This window comes from Phasianus colchicus, chromosome 1 (assembly GCF_987193195.1).
Source record: "Phasianus colchicus chromosome 1, bPhaCol1.hap1.1, whole genome shotgun sequence".
NCBI classification, from domain to species: domain Eukaryota; kingdom Metazoa; phylum Chordata; class Aves; order Galliformes; family Phasianidae; genus Phasianus; species Phasianus colchicus.
Window position 1 is genome coordinate 112021168 of NC_143436.1, and position 21069 is coordinate 112042236.

Genomic DNA, 21069 nt, shown 5'->3' on the forward strand with positions numbered 1-21069 from the left:
GTTCTGTAATATACTGTTAGATTAAACACATTGTACTAAGATTGTTTAAGGAAATTGTAAGCGTTACAGTTCTAAATATACATGTTTTAAAAAGAAATCCAAGTTCTCTCCTGCTGTGACTGTTTTTATTTTAAGAAGCAATGATTCCATCTCCCTCTAGCCCAAGCTGCTTTCCTTTAGGAAGGCAGCCCGTTGTTTAGGTGAAGGTAACGTGTGAGGCTGTAGGAGGGGCAGCGGCTTCGTGTCCTGCTGCAGGTCCCTGTGACAGGCCGGGCTCCTGACCCGCACGGTTCTCCTGGGTCCCCGAGCCCGCTGTGCTCTTAGGCGCTTTTAGCGCGAACCCCGATAGGAGCAGCGCAGCTGAAGCCATATATACGAAAGCGTAGGGGCGGGGCGGAGAGCCCTCTGTCAGTCACCGATTCCCGCCTTCAGCGCGGAGCCGTTCCTTCCCCTGCGCATGCGCACTGCTCTCTCGCTGCGTAGCTGGGCGCGCCGGCAGCGTACGATCCACGCGCTCTGCGTGCCGCCATGAAGTTCGCTTACCGGGTGAGTGAGTGAGTGAGTGAGTGAGTGCCGCTCGGCGGCCCCTGCCTCTCCCCTTCCCCTCTAACCGTCCACCTCCTCTCCTCACAGTTCTCCGGCCTACTGGGCACCGTGTACCGCCGCGGGAACCTCAACTTCACCCGCGATGGCAGCTGTCTCATTAGCCCCGTCGGGAACAGGATCTCTCTCTTCGATCTGAAGAAGTGAGCGAGACCTGGCGGCCGCCACTCACCTCCTGCTGCCCTTTTCCCCCTGGGACAACGTGCGGGGTTGCTGTGCGGCCCTCCGGCACAGCATGAAACAGGCGTGAGCCGGCAGCGTGCGCTTGCAGCCCGGAAGGCCAGCGGCGTCCTGGGCTGCATCCCGAGATAGGTGGCCAGCAGGGAGAGGGAGGGGTTGTACCGCTCTGCTCCTGTGAGGCCCCGCTTGAAGTAACGCGTCCAGGTCTGGGGTACTCAGCACGAGGAGTGGAGAGCTGTTGGAGAAGGTCCAGAGGAGGGCACAAAGATGCTCAGAGAGCTGGAGCACCTTTCCTGTGGAGTCAGGCTGATGGAGCTGGGCTTGAGCTGTCTGGAGAAGAGAGGGCTCCAGGGAGACTTCATCGCAGTGTTCCAGTACTTGGAGGGAACTTAAAAGCAGGAGGAAATCAACATAATACACAAACTGATAGTGATGGAATGGGGGGGAATGATTTTAAACCAAAAGAGAGGATGTTTATGTTAGACATTAGGAAGAAATTTGTTCTTCAAGTGGTAGTGAGGCTCTGGCCCAGGCTGCCTGGAGAAGCTGTGGTGTCCCATCCCTGGAGGCGCTCAAGGCCAGGTTGGATGGGGCCCTGGGCAGCCTGAGCTGGTGGAGGTCAGCCCTGCCCACGGCAGGGGTTGGGACAAGATGATCTTTAAGGTCTCTTTCTATCCAAACCATTCCACAATTCTAGGCAGTAGGCCATGTTTCATTGATGCCAGAGTTAGCAGTCATTTCTGTGTTCTTGTACTCAATTTACTGTTTTTTCACCTCCTTGCAGTAATAAATGTGAAACGTTCCCGCTGGCCACACGGCACAACATTGTGTGTGTGGGGCTCTCTCCAGATGGAAGGCTTGCCATCCTTGTTGATGAAGGTACTTGCACAAATAATGTATTTGCTTTATAAAGGAATGAAATATAAGTACTGCATGAAAGCAGATGTTCAACCTTAGAACAGATTAGAAGTTCTCTGCTTTAACAATTAATTTAGATTTTCTGGGGAAGGTTTTTTAAAAAGCAACTGGTAACTTTGATTGCTTTTTTTGGCTTACATCATTATGCTATCTTAAGAAGTTTCTGAGGAGGTACTTTATTATTACTTTAATGGGGGAAAGCTAAGCTTGCTACCTAGGTTTTCTTTGGGCACTGAATAATTTCCTTATTCTCCTTCACAGAGGGAGCTGCCTTGCTCGTCAGTTTGATCGGTAAATCTGTGATACATCAGTTTCATTTCCACAAGCCAGTACACAGTGTCTCCTTTTCCCCTGATGGCAAGTAAGTGAAATGTGTGTGCTTTAAAGCAAAAGAACAGAAATTGCCTCATAAGCTGATTGTAATTATTAAAAAACATTCTGACCAACCAGGGAATTTTATTTACTAATTTTGGGCTGGACCAGGGCTACTTCATCAGTAGAGTTGAGAGGAGAAAAAAGAAGGAAAAGTAAAGCTTGGCAACAATCTGGGAAGGTGACTGTCATATATGTTGTCTGTGGTGGAACTTCTAGAAGCACAGAACGCTTGCTGTGAATCTTAAGTGTTCTTCCATGTTGTAAGGAAGGTGGAAAAATGTGGGGGACTTTCAGTTCATTGTGGAGTAGAGTTTTGCTGCTGGATTGGTTTAGTTTAAACAACTGTGTTATTATAAGGAACAGTTCTCTGAATTGAGTGGTTCTTTTCATGTCCCTTATGCTTTAAGTCCATGGTCACTGAGCCAAAGTGTTGCGATATGAGATTGTGGGAAGCATCAAAGAGTAAGAGGAAAAGATGCAGACTTCCCTTTTGGTAGTATTTCTCAGTTAAATTGACTTGAGATGATTGTAAATGAATTTTTTGCTTGGAAGTTGGAATTGCAGTTCTGTGTTAGGGAATTACACCGGCTGTGGGGCAACTGTAGAGGATGTGTGTAACAGAAATGCACGTGCTTTGTGCAAGTGGCTAATATACGGAGAAGAAGAGAGATTGAAATAGGATATCTGATTTTGAATGTTTGTAATTTACCTTCCTTTTCAAGAATTAGTGAATAAATGTTTCATTATTCAACTTAATTGATTTTTCCAAAAGTTTTCTGTTGCTTAGTACCTGCATTCTTGAAGTTGAGGGAATAGAAGCTATCTGCAAATAAGTGTTTGGCTTTGATTCTGAAGTATTTTGTATTTATCACTTCTGTAAAACAGAAACCTTTTTAATCTTATGTTGTTCTGTTTTATTGCAGTCAGTAGTGAAAAATAGCTTCCTTTAGTAGCTTTGCCTGCAATTCTGCTTTTTTTCCTTTATGACAGGAGGTTTGTGATTACAAAAGACAATGTTGCTCTTCTGTACTACGCTCCTGGGAAGAGACGAGAATTCAATGCATTTGTTCTGGACAAAACTTACTATGGCCCATATGATGAAACAACTTGCATTGACTGGACTGATGATTCCAAGTGAGTTAAACTGAAATGCTGCTCACTTTGTTAACATTATTTGCATGTATGTGTGTATTTTCTTTGCTGTAAAGTGATTCTAGCTTTAAAATTTGGATTATGCTTCAATGAAATACTGTATTATGTACCTCACATACATACTATATATATAGTGTATATAGTATGTAAATACTGTAGGTAGGCAGACTAGAAGGTATAAAATAAGCATGTGTCAGGGACCAGTGGTGCATTCTTGCTTGAAAATGTACAGTCATTCAGAAAAGAAACGTGTTTCAAGTGTGAACATGGTTGACTCTTTTGAGTGTATTTGATCTCATGTATCTTTGCAAGAGTACTAATTTTAGTTTACTAACCTCACATGTAAAATTACTATTGAAGTGCTGACTTGTCGTCTTATGCAGAATGTTCTGCAGCCAGTGAGGGTCTTAAAAACCAGTGTTCTAACTCAAATTGCTTTTTTTTTTTTTTTTAAAGATGTTTTGCAATTGGAAGCAAGGACATGTCTACGTGGGTGTTTGGTGCAGAGAGATGGGCAAACTTGATATATTACTCACTTGGTGGGCATAAGGATATAATAGTAGCCTGCTTTTTTGAAGAGGACAGTCTTGATGTATGTATATAATGATACTACATTCCTGAATTTAAGTGCTGAAGTAGCTAAACTACAGTCTTATCTTTAGGAAAGGATGTGACTATACTGCTATCACATCCTACCTGGCCTTGAACACCTCCAGGGACGGGGGATCCACCACCTCTCTGGGCAGCCTGTGCCAGCACCTCATCACCTCTCATAGTAAAGAACTTTCCCCTGACATCCAACCTAAATCTTCCCTCCCTCAACTTAAAACCATCTCAACTCATTTGCAGTGATCACGAGTTTAAAATTCCTTGAGTGTTGCTAGAAGTAAATATTAAAACGAGAGTAAGTGATTGAAAGCCCTGCTGCCACTCCCACTCCCCGCTCCCCCCCCCAAAAACTAAACCAAAACAGTTACAGCTACAGCTTTAATTATGAAAGAATTAATTAGCTGTAATTCCAACTGGTAATAAAATTGCCTAAGTAAAATATAATCCCAATGCTAAGAGTGTAGGCTTCCTATCCCTTCGGCAATTGTGTGATCATTAAAACAGGGCAAGAGCTTTCAAAGAAGTCTGTTACGTGATAATAGTATGTTTTTATTTCTGTTCTAGCTATACACAGTTAGCCGGGATGGAGCTCTCTGTGTGTGGCAGTGTGACACAGAGCTTGATGGTCTGAAGCCCATGCCCCCTAAAGAAGCTAGGCAAAAGAACAGAGTCAAAGATGATGATGGATTTCTTGAAGAACCCAAGGGTGAAGAAATTCATGGAAAAGCCAATCCAAATGAACAGGAGATAAGAGAGAAGGTTAAATATACACGTGTGGCAAAGTAAGTGATTTTTATTTATCCAAAACCAGACTTTTTGTGGAAGTTTACTATGTTGGGCTGTTTTCACCATTTATTACTCAGAGTAATGCAGAACTGTCCAAGGTTTAGAAATGTATCATAATAAATAGTTTTCAGTACAACACTTTGTTTGTCTCACCTTGACTGTATGAAAGATGGTACCTTCACATTCAGAATAAGTCAGCATAAAATTGTCAGTACAGTGTCCTTTAATTAAGTCTAGAGGCTGTGAGGTATTGCAAGGTTGCCTGACTTGAAGAGGTGATGCGATAGCGATGTTAGGTAAAGATGGCTCATAAATCTCTTTGGTAAGCTACTCAGAGATGCCTTTCTGAACTATCTCCCTGTCTGTCCACATCAAATGAGATATATTTTACAAGCAGTAATCTGGTCTTAAGATAGTTGTTGCTTTTAGCTTTGCCGAAAAGAGCACAATGTTTATAAGGAAACTAGTCAGTAGGTGAGGGAGAGATGGGATTCCAGAAGGGGTAATTAAGAGCTCTAGACATCAGGCTTCTCTTCCCAGTTTCTCTGATTGTAAAGAAGGTGTATGGAAAGTGCCCTACCCCAGACTGTTGAACGTGGCTTCTGTGAAGCATCATTTGCAGGCAACAAAGGAATTTGAACATTTGAGTAATGTTCAGCACCATCATGGGGTGCTTATACTTTTAATTTCAGTAGGAGTTATACCTGCAAAGAAATGGAGAAAACCTTCTTCACTAGACAAATGGTATTCATGACTATGGTCTCCGTGGGAGGCTCACACATAGTAGGATAACCAGTGAATTTGTGAAAACCACCTGTGATGATCAGAGGTAAATGCACAGTGCAATTCCTCTGAGCTTAACTTTAGTCCCTTTTGTTGCATATGGTCAGCTGTCACTTCTGATAGTAAGACTACAGTAGCAGCTGTAAACATTCAGGAAGAGAAAAGGGAAGAGAAGAGAATCTTTTTTCATGAACTATAGGAAGTATACATATAACAAATTTCCAGAACTAGTGCTTTTGAGGTTTGTCATAGGATACTGTTGAAATACTTGACCGTTGTTGAAATGGAGTTATGAGAGCATTCTTTTCTTTTACACTGTTTGCTTCTCTCATTTCTTTGATGCCCAGGTATTTTTTCAATAAAGAAGGAGATTTTAATAACCTGACATCTGCAGCTTATCACAAGAAAACACACCTGTTGGTCACTGGTTTTGCTTCTGGAATCTTTCACCTCCATGAGCTTCCAGATTTCAATCTGATACATTCCTTGAGGTGAGACATAGGGGTTAATGGTTGATTTGGGAGTGAGGGCTGTTGGTTTTTTGTTTTGGTTTGTTTGTTTGCTTGAGAAGACACTGTATTTACTAGTAATAGATTAATATTGGAGCACAAAAATCTTACATAGGAGCATGGATTTAGTGCTGTAATTTCTGGAAAGGCAGAATCATAGGTAAACTTTTGTTCAGTTTTGGGCCCCTCACTAGAAGAAGGATACTGAATTGCTGAAAAATGTTCAGAAAAAAGCAGCAAAGCTGGTAAAGGGACTAGAAGATGATGTATGAGGAGTGGCTGGAGGAACTGTGACTGTTTAGTCTAGAGAAATAGAGACTGAGAGGAACCGTATTAGTCTACAACTGCCTGAAAGGTGCCTGCAGTGAGGGAGAAGTTGGTCTTTTAGGTGACAAGCAATAGGATGTGAGGAAATGGCCTCAAATTGTTCCATGGGAGATTTAGATTGGATATCATGAAGAATTTCTTCACAGAAAAGGTGGTTAGGCATTGGAATGAGCTGCCCAGGAATGTGGCGGAGTTCCCATGCCTGGAAGTAACCAGATGTGTGGATGTTGTGCTTAGGGGTGTGCTTTAGTGATGGGATTGATAATGCTGGTGTCTATTAAAGTTCTTTTCCAGTCTAAAGAATACTATGATAATAAATACTAAGCAGTTCTATTGTATAGTTCATTACAGAAAAGTGAGGTCTGAATGAGAAACTCCTAAATAGTAGTTGTTGGCCTAGATTCCTACAATGCTTTGAATTTTCTGTTATTAGTTTCTTTGTAGCAAATAAAGCTAACAGAAAAAGAAAATTAAAAAAATATATCAGTGTATTGAAAGTAATTTATAAATTGTACCTAGGTTGGAGAAAAACATGGTTGTTTTTTTTTTCCTATTGCTGTATGAGCCTAGCAATAGAATGCATAATTTTTTTGTATAACGGAAAAGAATCCACAGTTTTTTGTTTTCTTGAATTTGGGAAGCTCTGCTCTGTTATTGACAAGTGTGTCTTTGTTTGGGATATGGATACTCTTGTCTTCATTGTGAAAAAGGCAGTATCTGTTTGATATTCCTGAGTATAGTAAAGGAACATTTGAATGCTGCTTTTGATGTTACAGTAATACATAAAAAATCAGTAAAGTATTCAACGTCTTCTTGAACAGAGGAAATAAATTCCAGTTTCTCAGGAGTTTCAAGTTTTATCTCACAAGGCTTGAAAATGCAAGTTAATTTTCTTTCTTTAGTATTTCAGACCAAAGGATAGCTTCTATTTCTATCAACTCTTCTGGTGACTGGATTGCTTTTGGATGTTCAGGTTTGTAAACTGTTTGATCTGTATTCATGGAAAAATGAGGAATGCTGTGGCAAACAAATCCGCAATATCTGGATATAGTAAAGTATGTGTCCCTAATCAGTTTGTCCTCACAGAGTTCTTGTGACTCACAGAACTACAATAAAAACAAATAAAGCCCGTATTCTTTGAATTACAACTCTTCATTAGTAATGTAGTTCATAGTACACTCTTTTTTTGGGCTTTAGTCTCTCAAGTGTAGCCACTTCTTCTGATACATGGTGTTTTACAAAGTAAGCTGTTCATATATCTGTTTCCACCCAGTCCTTAATGGTTAGCATGGTAACTAAGTTTATATCTTCATGCAGCCCTGCTTTTCTTACTAGTTCATCTAGTCAAAAAATTAAAAGTAGGAAGTTGTCATCTCCTTTGCAGCCCTTGATGTTGAGAAGTGGAGGATTGGAAAGCTCCAAGCTACCTTGGTTATTCATTGCAGTGACCAGTTAATAAGGTCAATTGCCAGTTAGGTGACTACGGTAACTTAAAGATGAAATTGCAAAATGAACAAATGAATTGACATAAACAGGAAAACAGAGTTCTTTCCTAGCATATTTCTGATTTTTTGGCTGTTCATCAACACGCATCCATTTGTTACAAGAACTGTTAATAGCACTGTTGTAGTACTGAGGATGTTAAGCCAAGTGGCAGATTCTGGTTGTTAAGGAAATTAATCTTGAACTTCTGAAATGAAAATGACTTGTATTAAGATCAATATAGAGACATAATACAACCTGTTCACATCAACTTTTTTTATTCTTTGATTGTTAGATGCAAGTATGTGTTTTTTGGTGTGCGTTAGCAGGTTCCATCGTTGGATTCGTAATTCCAGTCAGTCCTTATGTGTTCACAGGTTTGGGTCAGCTCTTGGTGTGGGAATGGCAGAGTGAGTCCTATGTGTTGAAGCAACAGGGCCATTTCAACAGCATGGTTTCATTGGCTTATTCTCCAGATGGGCAATACATAGTAACTGGAGGAGAGGATGGGAAAGTGAGTGATACAAGATTACTGAATTATGAACTTAAGTTGTAAAATGGTAGTAAACACCTTGAATTTCCATTGTGTGTATAAAGCTGTGTTACTGTAATTGATCCATATATTTTGCTGTCCTTGATTTTCTTGGAAGTTTTGATCTTTCTCTGCACAATATATGTTTTGATTTGTGCTTGGTATCCTCTGCAAATAGCATCACTTAAGCTTTTTAGCAGCTCTTTGTTGTTGTTGCTATTATATATGCAGTCACCATAAGCACAAAAAGTTGGTGTTAGTTTATATTTATCTATGCTGTTCCTTGATATATTGAGATGAATGAATTTCAGTCAACCAGATAATTAGTTTCAATGCAGACTTTATTTCAAATTGCTTATAAAAATATAATTCCTAAGCTGATTTTATCCTACAATGTACCATTGCTGAAGTTTGCTACTTAAAAGAAAAAATTTCATAAATAACTTGTATTGAGATGGAAGCTTAGGTGGACAGATAATTTTAAAGAAATATTAAGAGTATTTTTGAGGAGAAAGGATGTTTTGTAGAGTAATCGCAAAATCTCTTGGTTCTTAAATGTGGTGAAGATGGCATCTTCTGTCCATGACAAGTTTTGATGGAGAAAAAGAGAAGACCTGCCACTTCATAATGGCATTCATATTTAAAATCAACCAACCCCTATAAATCTCAGACTGCAGGTAGCTGAACTTCTAAGTTTTTTGTTTAGGGAAAATTTGAAATAACCTTTCACTTCTCCCAAATTGAAAGGTTATTTGGTGCTTGAAGTTGGCAGGTCGAAGTTTAAGAGTCTGAGATAGTGAGTTTTCCTTGAAATTTTAACTTTATTTCAAAAATGTTTTGTCTCCACTTAATTTCTGTGTTTATTTGCCTTTAGAGTTCTAATGACAAGTTGTAGCTCTGCCTCATTTGCGAAGAGTTTTTTCCAACTGTATTGGAAGTTCCTTATGCTGTTAAAGAGTTTGAAAGCTAGCTTTTCTTTACTCTTCTGTTTCCTTATATATTCCTTCTGAACTGATGGTGGAGATTCCAGGAAGGCTTTTCTGATCTCTCTTGCAGGTGAAGGTGTGGAACACTTCAAGCAGTTTTTGTTTTGTTACTTTTACAGACCATAGCAGTGGCATAACTGCTGTAACTTTTACTTCCAGTGGTTATGTCATTTTGAGTGCTTCCCTGGATGGAACAGTGCGGGCCTTTGATCTGCACAGGTAACTTTTCCTAAAGCTTTTGTGTATCATTTAGTTGTCTTTTTTCCCCACCCAAAATGCAACAAACTGATCATTGATGGTTTCTGTGAACGAGTTGCAAAACTATGAGTACCGCTTTATTGGTGTTAGTGCTTTTATTAGCTCAGCCTTTGATTCAAACTTAGTAATTAGAAATCTTGTCACCTCTATCCAATTTCTGTGAACAAAATTCTGGAGGAACTTTGACCTTACTGGATTTTCTCTGAGCATTCTCTGCTTCTACAATAAGTAGTATTCACCTATATAACAATGTTTGCCGTAGTTACAATGTTTGAGTCATTACAGTTCAACTGTGTACAAAACTGGCTGTGTAAGCAAGCCTGTGTTGTCTAGAGAATGGACATATGCTGTGTTATGGAAGAAAAATCCTCTGAGTATTTTGGGTGATTTTTTCCTACAAAATTAGTAATATTTATTTGAGTCCTGGACTCATACCAGGGCAGCTCTTTTTATGCAAAGGATATTTTTTTCTGTAGATAGTTTAAGAGACCTGAAAAGGAGTTCATTTGACTTAAAATAAATAAATAAGTAGTGTGTAAAATGTATTTTTAGATCTACTTGAAATGTGTTTTCAATTTATTTTCACATTTACAACAGGTACCGCAATTTCCGTACCTTTACTTCTCCACGACCAAGTCAGTTCTCTTGTTTGGCTGTGGACTCCAGTGGTGAGATTGTGTCAGCTGGTTCCCAGGATTCCTTTGAAATATTCATCTGGTCAATGCAGAGTGGGAGGCTGTTGGATGTAAGGACCCACAATGAATATTTGAGTAATGAGCTCTTTCTAGTTGCTGAAGTAACACAAATACTACTGAAGTATTACTATGCCACCACATTGGGAAAAAGTATTTTCACTCAACTAGTTGTTCAGAATTGTTTTTTTCTACATATTTTCTCAAGGAAATTAAGAAAGTGCACTATTATAAGATCAGTACAGATTGCAGGAAAGATTTCGTTGGTGCAAAGTAGGGGCGTGGTTTTTTTTTTTGTACAGTTATTTAGTTTGGAGGGTGGGAAACTATCAGTTTCAGTCTCCAGTGTCTTGCTGCTAGTTTGAAATTACTCTCTGTAGAGTACAGTTAATTATGGAGAGACACTGTCACTTGCTTTTTTCAGTTCTTATGCATTGTACATCTGATGGCAAATCAGATGAATTCAACAATTCATATATTTAATTTGGTGTAGATGTTGAATCACAGAATGGCCCGGGTTGGAAGGGACCTCAAGGATCATGAATTCCAACCCCCTTGCCACATGAAGGGCTACCAACCTCCCTATTTAATACTAGACCAGGCTGCCCAGGGCCCCATCCTACCTGGCCTTGAACACCTCCAGGGACGGGGCATCCACAACCTCTCTGGGCAGCTGTTCCAGCACCTCACCACTCTCACAGTAAAGAACTTTCCCCTGACATCCAATCTAAATCTTCCCTCCCTCAACTTAAAACCATTTCCCCTTGCCCTGCAGTTATCTACCCTCTCAAAGAGTTAACTCCCCTTCCGTTTATAGGCTCCCTGTAGGTACTGAAAGGCTGCAATGAGGTTACCCCACATCCTTCTTTTCTCCAGGCTGAACAAGCCCAGCTCCCTCAGCCTGTCTTCATAGGGGAGGTGCTCCAGTCCCCTGATCATCTTTGTTACGCTCATCTGGACCTCTCCAACAGCTCTCTGTCTTTCTTGTACTGGGGGCTCCAGACCTGGGCACAGTACTCCAGATGGGGCCTCACAAGAGCAGAGTAGAGAGGGCAATCACCTCCCTGTCTCTGTTGGCCACCCTTCTTCTGGTGGAGCCCAGGATACCATTTGCTTTCTAAGCTGCAAGAGCACACTGCTGGCTCATGTTAAGCTTTTCGTCCGTCAGGACATTATTTCTATTGAGAGGAGTGGGAGCTCCATGCATGAAAAATACTTATTACTCTTTGCTCACAGTTCTTCTTTAGTGTTGCTCTCTTTCTGATAATAAGGCAGAGAGAGAAGACTGTTCCTAAGTCTTCACCTCTATAAAGACTATGTGGATGCACGAGAGTGGTTATAGATACCTGTGCAAGCACTTCAGCAATTTTCTTTTCAACTTACTTAAATAAAAAGTTGGGAATCAGTGGTATGTATATTCCTCATGTCCAAAAGTTACCTCGAGTGTGCATGGACAACTTAGGTGTAGTTTTATTGCTGTATTGAATTTTATTGCTGTATTGATAGTTTATTGAATGCACACCATATGAACTTCAGTTTCTCTTACCTACTTTCATGTTATCTTTTCTTTTATTAGGTTTTATCAGGTCACGAGGGCCCCATCAGCAGTTTGTCCTTCAACCCAATGAAGTGTGTTCTCGCTAGTGGCTCTTGGGATAAAACTGTCAAGTTATGGGATATGTTAGACAGCTGGAGAACTAAGGAGACATTAATGTTGAACTCTGATGGTAATCTCTACTTCATATTCTATCAAGTATAAAAGCATTATCAGAAATGATACAACTGTCTGTCAAATGTAGATGTTTTTTTTTCTTAATAATGGAAACAAAAGGTTGAGTAGTTCTCTGCAGTGCAAGAAATCCTTTTTATATGTTACCAGCTTTAGCTATATGGTTAGCTAAACATACGTATGTTGTCCAGAGAAGAAATACTGTGATACTTGTTAATCATTAGCTGCTTGTGGTAGTTGAGATGACATACTTGAAAAATATGGATATTTTGTTTTCTTAGATAAACATACACTCTTTTCCTAGAAAAAGTTCAAGCTGCATTTTAACTGTTAATTGAATTCTTTGCAGTACTTGTTGTTGCTTTTCGCCCCGATGGCAAGGAGCTTGCAGTTGCTTCTTTGAATGGACAGATAACGTTTTGGGATCATGAGAATGCAGTCCAAGTTGGCTCAATTGAGGGAAGACATGACCTTCAAATGGGAAGAAAGGAGCTTGATAAAATAACTGCCAAACAATCAGCCAAAGGGAAGTAAGTAAACGAGACAGCAGTTGAAAAGAGGGTGCCATGCTGGCATTTGCTTTAGAGCTGGGTTTTTCTTCCACTTATTTTTTACACAAAGATTTCAGAGTGCATCTACTGTTCAACTGTTTTGATTCTGATTCTGGATTTTGAAAGACTTCTGGTGTTGACATCTGGATGTACCTTTTGTAACTGTGTTGACCATCTGATCAGTGTCACTCTGACCTCTGTTCTCTTTTACAAGTTTGTGTTTCCAGCATAATATTAAGATTGTCATCATAAGTTTCTCACTTAACAAATGTGATGGGTCTTTAAAGTGGATATGTTATGTAAACATTATCTATTTCTGTGTAAGAAATTTTTTTTAAGTAAATGTAAATATGCTGTGGGATTATTACAAGTTACTATGTATGTGAAATAATTTTTAAAGGCAACTCGAATTTATTTGCTTTCAAATACTCTAATACAGATGTCTTGTGTTTCATTCCTCCCTTTTTCCATTGCTGCTCAAACCTCCTTTTTCCTTCCTGTTGTTTCCCCTCAAATCTAAATATCATTTTTTACAAACGTATTTTTTGGTGGTGAGCTCAACCACCTTCTTTCTCCACATACCTTGGTGTTTTTTTCTCCTCATCATTCTTAGTGTCTCACAGATTATAATTGAAAGCTCATTTGCAGAGTTGCAGCAGGGCATCAGACTTATTGATGTACTTGAAAAAGCTTGAAGTTTTAATTTGCTTGTGATTCATACATAGTAAAGCACTGAAAGTATTTGATTGTGGTAAAATGTGTTAACATTTGATGTAATAATGAAGACCTCTACTACTTTTACAGTTGAATGATTTCTCTTCTGTATCTTCACACTGCACTTGTGTCTTTTGGCTCGAAGTGGCAGTGAAATTAACAATTCTTTCTTTTTTTTCCACCAGATCTTTTACCACTCTGTGTTACTCAGCAGATGGACAGTCCATTTTGGCAGGTGGACTGTCAAAATTTGTCTGTATTTATAATGTCAAAGAACAGATTCTTATGAAAAAATTTGAGATCTCGTGCAACTTTTCGTTAGATGCAATGGAGGTATGTGGCTGTAGTGGTCAATTTCACCCCTTACTGTGCCAAAGCTTTGATTTTTGGATGTAACCTCTAATTTAAATAGGATCCCTGATTATTTTGATAAATGTGGATTTGTTTTCTTTGCTTTGTGCAGGAGATATAAGGAGAAGTTATTTCTTAGAAAACAAAATTGTTTCCTGAAATTTAGCTCACTAGAATCTTTCTGGATTACAGTGTGTTTGTGTTAGCAAGCAAAATTCTTTTAAGCATAGTCAGCCATTTAACTTAAAATTAATGAAAGTTTTAAGGATTGGTATTTTGTACTAAGCTGATTTTCTTGTGTCAGTTTCTTGTCTTAGCAAAGAAATGAAGGAATTTAGGGTGGACAAGTATCACTGAATTTTACACACGCTGTTTCTAAATAGTGCCAAATGTAAAGTTAAGTTCCTTTGAAAGTAAAGTAAATGATGAAAACTATTGAAAGAAAAAAATTCCAGTAAGACTTCTTAATATCCCTTACCTGGAGGAATAACGATTGCTCAAGTATTTACGTCAAGCTGTATTTGGCTGTGGTTCCAAATGTGTTTCCTGACAACAACGGTTTGTGAAGCAGTTTTCATTTCTGCTCTCTGCCCTTTATTGTGCCAGGCTTTGCACATAGTGTAAGAGAATATCAGGAGTGAACCAACTGGAAAAGAATCAAGGGAGAGGCATGCAAAAATTAAGGGAGAGGAGTATCCTAAAGCAGAACTTCAGTAACTGACTATAAGCCATTAATTTTAGCACAGTGAGATTGTGGAAGGGGAGGAAAAGCAGGACTTTATTTGAGGAAATTGTGCACCTTTAGGTATAATAACATTGTAATAATATGAAACCACAGTCTGAGGTTTCTTACTCTATGGCCACAAGAATGAAGTATCTTGATTCTGATACATGGTTGCATACAGTTGCCCACTGTTTGAACTAGCCAGTTTTCTCCTTGATTTTGGAAGAACTTTATTCCAAAGGTATAAAGAAATAATCACTAAGTTCTTGAATGTTATGGGAAGTTTTCAGTTAATACAGGTGTTGGAGAGAAGATTGTGCAGTGAATGGAACTTCTGTGTTTTTATAGGAATACTTAGATCGGAGAAAAATGACTGAATTTGGCAGCATGGCTCTGATAGATGAAGGCACTGGAGATGAAGATGGTGTTGCTATTCCTCTTCCTGGAGTAAAAACAGGTATGGCTTTTGACCTTGCTGTCTTGTCTTTGCGAGGATCAAAATCTTTATTCTTAAAGTAGATGCCAGATATGAAGGCTTTCAACTGTCCAGCTCAGTTTTTGTAGTATGCTTGAATTGTCTGGGGCTTCAAAGGCTCATTACATATGTACCACATTCAACGCTATCTGGAAAAACTTGAGACCCATTTTTATTTTCCAGTTCCTTGCTTAGCCTCTGATCTTTCAAATGACACAGCAAAATTCAGTCCCGCCACTTTGTTTAGCTTATTTTATGATCTCCTGTGCAGAGACCATATCTTTTAACTGCCAAGTTTTGACATGTTCCACACTGTTCAGCCTAATTCTAACTATGCTGTTATCATTGATAGGTAGACCATGAACTTTTGGAGGCTATATTAAATCAATTTTCAACTTCTCTTTTAGGTGACATGAGTTCTCGACACTTCAAACCAGAAATAAGAGTAACTTGCCTGCGATTCTCTCCTACAGGCAAGTATTGATAAGTGTATGATTTTATTTTTTCTCCTTCTGTATGAAACAAACAGACAAGTAGAAGAGCAAAAGAGTGCAGATGCCTTTGGAGATGGTCTTTCTAGGTGTTACATAGTGCTGCTAGGTTAACAGTCCCATCTCTTACTCATAGATAATTAGGAAGCTTACGTATGTATTGCATTCAGCTGGTATTCTTCACAAGCATTGCCATTGCTGATGGGTCCATCAGTCATGCACTATTTTCTGTCATACATGTTGTAAGCAGCAGAGCATCATCTGTTTGTTGTTACTGTTGTGCTTGCATTCTAGAAAACCTAGCTTTGTTCTTAAAAAGTCTTACTTTCTAGGACGAAGCTGGGCAGCTACCACCACTGAGGGTCTTCTTATCTATTCACTGGATGCTGGGTTAATTTTTGATCCTTTTGAGCTGGACATTGATGTTACACCCAGCAATATACGCAAAAAACTGCATCAGAAAGAATACACTATGGCTATTGTCATGGCCCTTAAGCTAAATGAAAAGAAGTTAATTCAGGAGGTTATAGAAGCCATACCTGGTAATGAAGGTAAGTGGATCTTCTGTGAAATTTGAGCTAATTGTAAGGAGAGATATTTAAGCCAAATAAAGTGAAGCATAAAGGGTAAAGTTTCCCAGAAAGAGGAAAAAAAGAGAACTTTCGAGGACTTCAGTCTTTTTACAGTTGCTAAAGACTAGGAAAGAAAGGATGATCTTCTGTTTAGGAAAAAAAAAAAAAAAAGTTGACTTCCTGGTCTTAACTTGTTACAATTTTACCAGTCTACTGCATGGTCATCTAGCTACTTTAGAACATGGACTTTGATCAGGTCCAGATTTATGTCAGGTTTTGCATCCATGTAGATAAAGCAACTCTTGTTAGAAAGACTTACTAAATTTAACGTGACTTAGCAGTGTGCCTGTGTAATGAAGAGAATCAGCTGATGCCTGGGCTGTACTGTCAAGAATGTAGTCAGCAGATTGAGGGAAGTGATGAGTCTCCTCTGTTCAGTACTTGCGAGACTGTGTTAGGAGCATGGTGTCCAGTTCTGTACTATCTCATACAAAACAGATGTTGTTCTGGAGCATCCAGAAGGAGGAATTGGAAAATTATTAGAGGGCCAGAATACACAACAGCTGAGGAGATGCTGAGTGAGGGTGAAGCATGGAAATTTAGGTTGTTGAAATCCACTGTTAACAGAAGGAATGTGGGACTGTTTCTTTAACAGATAAGGATAGATTGACTTGAATGTTATGTGAAATGTTATGTGTTGGAGTGGCTGCAGAGAGTAAGAGTTTGTTATTTTGAGAAATAATTGTATATAATGAGATCATTATTGTTCTGAACAATTATAAATAGTGCTGCTTCATAGTGACCAATTGCTAACAGCATTCAGGTACTTTCTCTGTGAGCAGGCAGCTCTGGATCTTTTCAAGCATCCTTTATTGCCTCTTGATATTACACCTTTCTAGTTCCACTTAACTCTGCAAGAACTATAAAGTCAGGAGCAACAAGACTGTGGTTAAGATCACTTAAGGAGAGAAGGAGACAGGTAAAAGTTCTGGAGAAGAGATGGTGGGAGTATCCTGTTAGGGGGGAAAATGTTATTGCACATCTTGGGTGGTAGGAGGAGAATTAAATTCTTGTTTTTAAATCCAGTAGTGAGTGGAAAGCTCAAAAGGAAAGGCTTGCTGAGAGGTTTTGGTACTGTGCCCTAAAGTAGGATATTGAACATTGAATAGTTGCCAAGACCACATTCTTTCTTCTGCTTCTCCACATCCCTTCCTGTGGTCTCTTTCTTGTTATTCCAAACAGTAATTCAACACTAATGTCTGTGTATTTTTGTTTTGTTTGTTTCTTCTTCACACAGTTGATGTTGTCTGCTCATCGCTCCCAGATCTATATGTGGAAAAGGTGTTGGAGTTCCTGGCCTCTGCCTTTGAGATATCTTGTCATTTAGAGTTCTATCTTATTTGGGCTCATAAGTTGCTCATGCTGCATGGACAGAAATTAAAAACAAGGTGAGCTGCTGTGAAAATGAAAAAGCTGATAAGGATTTTAAAACTCCTTTCAGTTCAGGACTGAACTGCTGGACATATAGGTACACATAGGAATTGAAACAACTTGATTTTTACAGCTTCTCTACTAACAAGTGTGTATGAGAACTGGGTTGTGTTTGTGGGGATAAAAGCATTTTTCAAGTACTGCAGGTAAAACTTTCCATAGCTTGCTTAGTCTGTAAATGCATAAAGATTTCAAAAGCACTACTAGGATTTTGGGATTTTTTTTTTAATGATTGTGTAGTTAAATACAACTGAAGGATAACAAGCTTGTATTGGCTGCACTTTATAGAGTTAGCTTGTGATTACAGTGTGTACTGTTGACATTTTAGTAAGTGCTTTGATTTCTTCCCAAGTTCTTCAAAACTACATGGGCTTGTCCTGTGAATTGTATTCAGCCTTCCCTTAGTGTAGAGTTTGTAGACTTCTTGAAATAAAACCAGGTATACTAGAGGTATGATAGAGAGCTAGAGCCATCTGAAATAAAGTTCTGCAGGTTAAAGTAATAGTGCACTGTGTAACTCATAGCTTACCTCAAAATTAGTATTAATGGTTGAGTGTCTGAAATTTTTTCCTTTTTGTTTCTGTTAAAGTAGAAGTAGGAAGTTTAAAACAAGCTATTTGATGTTTGGAAAGTAAGTTATTACTTGGAAGAAATTGTTGTCATTGCAGCAAGCAGAATTTAGTTCTTCATGCCACAGCCTGACGTTGAAAACTGTTTGGCATTTGTATTTGTATTTAATTGTGATTATGTGTAAAATGTGATTGTTTGTATTTAAAAATAATCATTTTTGGCATAATCAAAAGCAAAAATCTTTTGTTTGTCTAATGTTAAATTAGACAATGACACGTATGTTTGTTAAAGTTTTGAGAATATAGAAAAGTACTTGATTTTTACACATAAATACAAATTACAATGTGAGTTGTATGTTTTCTCCATTTAAGGTCACAGAAGCTGCTCCCCATGATTCAGTTTCTTCAGAAAAGCATCCAGCGTCACTTTGAAGATGTATCCAAGCTGTATGTATTGCTATATTTTAAAGTCTAAATCAAAACCCTTCACTGCACTGTTGAGTAATTTGAAGGACGATAGGTGTAGCATTAGAAGTTTCAAGACCCTCTTCTTTTAGAGGTGTTTATGCTTTAGGAGAAAAAACATGATCTTGTTTCTAACATGTTCTTATTTTTACAGCTGTGAATGGAATATCTACAATATCAAATATGCATTGGCCATTTCACAGCAGCGGGGCATGAAGCGTGTGGCAGAAACATCAGTAGATGAAGACGACTTGGAGTCTTCAGACAGTGATTATCTTATGCAAGAAGTTCATAGTGACAATTTCAGTTCCTAGTTATTCTTCATGGGAGAAAACCTAAGACAACGTAAATTTATGCAGTGGTATTCACTGGGACTGAGTGGCCCTCATAGTGGCATAATTTAGTTCTTTTTAACAGTGTGGGGTGGGCTTGCATGTGGATTGCAGAAGTGGGAGAGATTTAGGAGTGCCACCTGAGCTTTGTGTAACCTCTGTCCATAACACCAATGACTGGTTGCTGATTTCTTCGTTTTTTTCCAATTGTTCTCAATTTCAGGTAAGATAAAAATGTGTTTTTATCTGTGAAGTTAGAGGTATGACTGGAAGAAATGCATACTTTATTAAAAACACATTTTGTATAGGTTAAGTATTGAGAATTAATTTTAATGTGGCCTTGTCATACTTTGTGATGGACTCTTTTTTACCTCTGTTTTTATGTCATTCTTAATGGGAGGGGCTGCTTATTGCTCTCAATTTGTTTGATTTTTTTTTTTGTTATAATACATGCATACTATTAAGCACTGTTAGGAATAAGTGGACCTGGTTTTCGTGGTTATGTAACTTCCAATCCTTGTTTCTTAACATGAAAATTGGAAACTTCTGTTTTCTTTGCTTTTAGGAATTGGCCTGAGAATTGGCTAATAATGACGTTGAGGTTCTGAATAAAAAGAACAATATCTGTATTTGTGTTGTTTTCAAGCCATATGTTGAAAGGGCTTTGATTTAAGGTGCAGCAAATAATAACAATGAGCCAGGATTGATTTTGTTTTCAGTATATTCTGTTCTTCTGGATTAATTTTCTGGTCTCTTTCTACTCTTGGAAAAGAGGTGTGAATATGGAAAAGTGTTGCAGAAAAAAAATAAGTTCAAAATATACACCAGACACATGCAGTCTGTTCTAAGATTTCAATATGTAAAATTAACATACACTCACGACTTAAATGAAGCATACCAAATGTTTTTATTTTTTTTAATTATATTTTTCTTTGTAGTAAAATGTCCAGAATTTTTTTCAGTTGCTGGTGCTCCCTTGTTTTTTTCACAATCATGACAATGTTTCAGGGTTTCGGGGCAGTGGAGTGAGTTGCTGGACTGGAGAGACTCTTGTAGAAGCTGCTTTGTGTTACTGTTTTGGGATTTGGAATTGCTTCTCATTCTCTTCCACCCCTCTGCCTCCTTTCCCCACCATGGCAGAAAGTAAGTTATACAGAAGATAGGAATAGACATGTGTAGGGAGGAAGTAGCACAGAAAGAAGGGAAAAATTCATCTTGGGATCTGTGTAAATCCCTGCAGTGTTTAAGCTAACCCGGAGAACATATTGTGTCAGATAACATGATTGTGATTGTTACTTCTTATCTCAATTTACTGGTTTTCACAAGTTTCATGCAAGTCTTATTGTCAGACTTGTGGTGTTTTTTTTTTTTTAAGGACTATATTCTTGTGAACTATACAACCCATAGCTCTAATTACTTTGGGGCTGTCATGACACTGGCTTTGTGTTATGAGTTTGCTGTACATTAAGCAGGCTAACTTTATCCCTACATTTTTAATAGTCTTTTGGGTTTGCAGTATTAGAAAGCACAAACCTGGAGAAAATCTGATCTTTCAGAGCACCTTAGAGATGTGACTCGGGGTATGTTCTTTATGTTCAAAATGTTAAAGATAAAAATTTCACAAAAGCATTCTTTACAAAATGCAAGAGCCTTGAGAGGAAGTGGGAGAGGTGGGATGGCATCTGTTCTTACACAAAAGGGTGTGTTCCATTCACATTTGTCACTTTGCTTGAACTGCAGCAAGCTGTTAGGTTATCAAGATGAATTCCATGATGCACGTGATAGATAAAAATTCTCCCTCCTGATAAGGAAAGATACATTGGAAAATACTAGAAACTGAATGTTAAGTCTGGTAGGTCCAATCCTGGCCTAATCCTTGCATGTTAGCAAAACATGCAAGTTGGACACAAGCACTCTGTGGAGTGGGCTAAGCCTTGGAGCAGTGTCATTTCCTTACCTTCTGTTGCCACTTGAAACCAAGATATGCAAGATTGCAGGTGTGGTTTAATTTGATCTGATCCTGTATAGATGTATACTTCAACAGGAATGTTGTGAGAAACACTTGGTAGCATTATCAAAATGATTGTGGTACACCACGGGGAAACTGGGGAAAAGATACAGCACTGCTCATTGAATCATTACAGTTGGAAAGACCTTAAAGATCACCCAATCCAGCCACCAGCCCGTCGCACCACGTCCCTCAGTGCCACATCCACGCGGCTCTTAACACCTCCATGGACAGCCCATTGCTCTTCTGCAACAGCTGAGAGGTGTAGTGATCCTCAGCTGAGCTTGGCTGCAAGCACTGCGTAAGTTGTAGCACATAGGTGGTAGATACACACCAGTCAGTCCTATATCTATACATATCTATCCATCTCTGCGATGGAACTTCGCATGCCCGCTGTTCACCTTC

The 21069-nt window shown here is 38.9% G+C and overlaps 1 protein-coding gene across 1 annotated transcript; it reads left to right on the forward strand.

Annotated features, from left to right (window-relative positions):
• Positions 1 to 178: 178 nt before the first annotated feature.
• Positions 179 to 19553, forward strand: PWP2 (PWP2 small subunit processome component). Its single transcript, XM_031594616.2, has 21 exons — positions 179 to 546; positions 634 to 746; positions 1568 to 1662; positions 1963 to 2062; positions 3067 to 3210; positions 3685 to 3820; positions 4402 to 4619; positions 5754 to 5897; positions 7145 to 7215; positions 8102 to 8238; positions 9313 to 9461; positions 10098 to 10245; positions 11769 to 11919; positions 12271 to 12451; positions 13372 to 13519; positions 14610 to 14718; positions 15144 to 15209; positions 15560 to 15778; positions 17097 to 17247; positions 18232 to 18306; positions 18479 to 19553. Exons 1-21 carry the CDS (start codon positions 529 to 531, stop codon positions 18636 to 18638), a joined length of 2733 nt encoding a protein of 910 aa, XP_031450476.2. The 5' UTR covers positions 179 to 528; the 3' UTR covers positions 18639 to 19553.
• The last annotated feature ends 1516 nt before the right edge of the window (positions 19554 to 21069 follow it).

Coding starts and splice junctions, on each gene's coding strand:
- PWP2 (XM_031594616.2), top strand. Junction 13,520..14,609: donor TTTCGTTAGATGCAATGGAG/GTATGTGGCTGT, acceptor GTGTTTTTATAG/GAATACTTAGATCGGAGAAA. Junction 14,719..15,143: donor TCTTCCTGGAGTAAAAACAG/GTATGGCTTTTG, acceptor CTTCTCTTTTAG/GTGACATGAGTTCTCGACAC.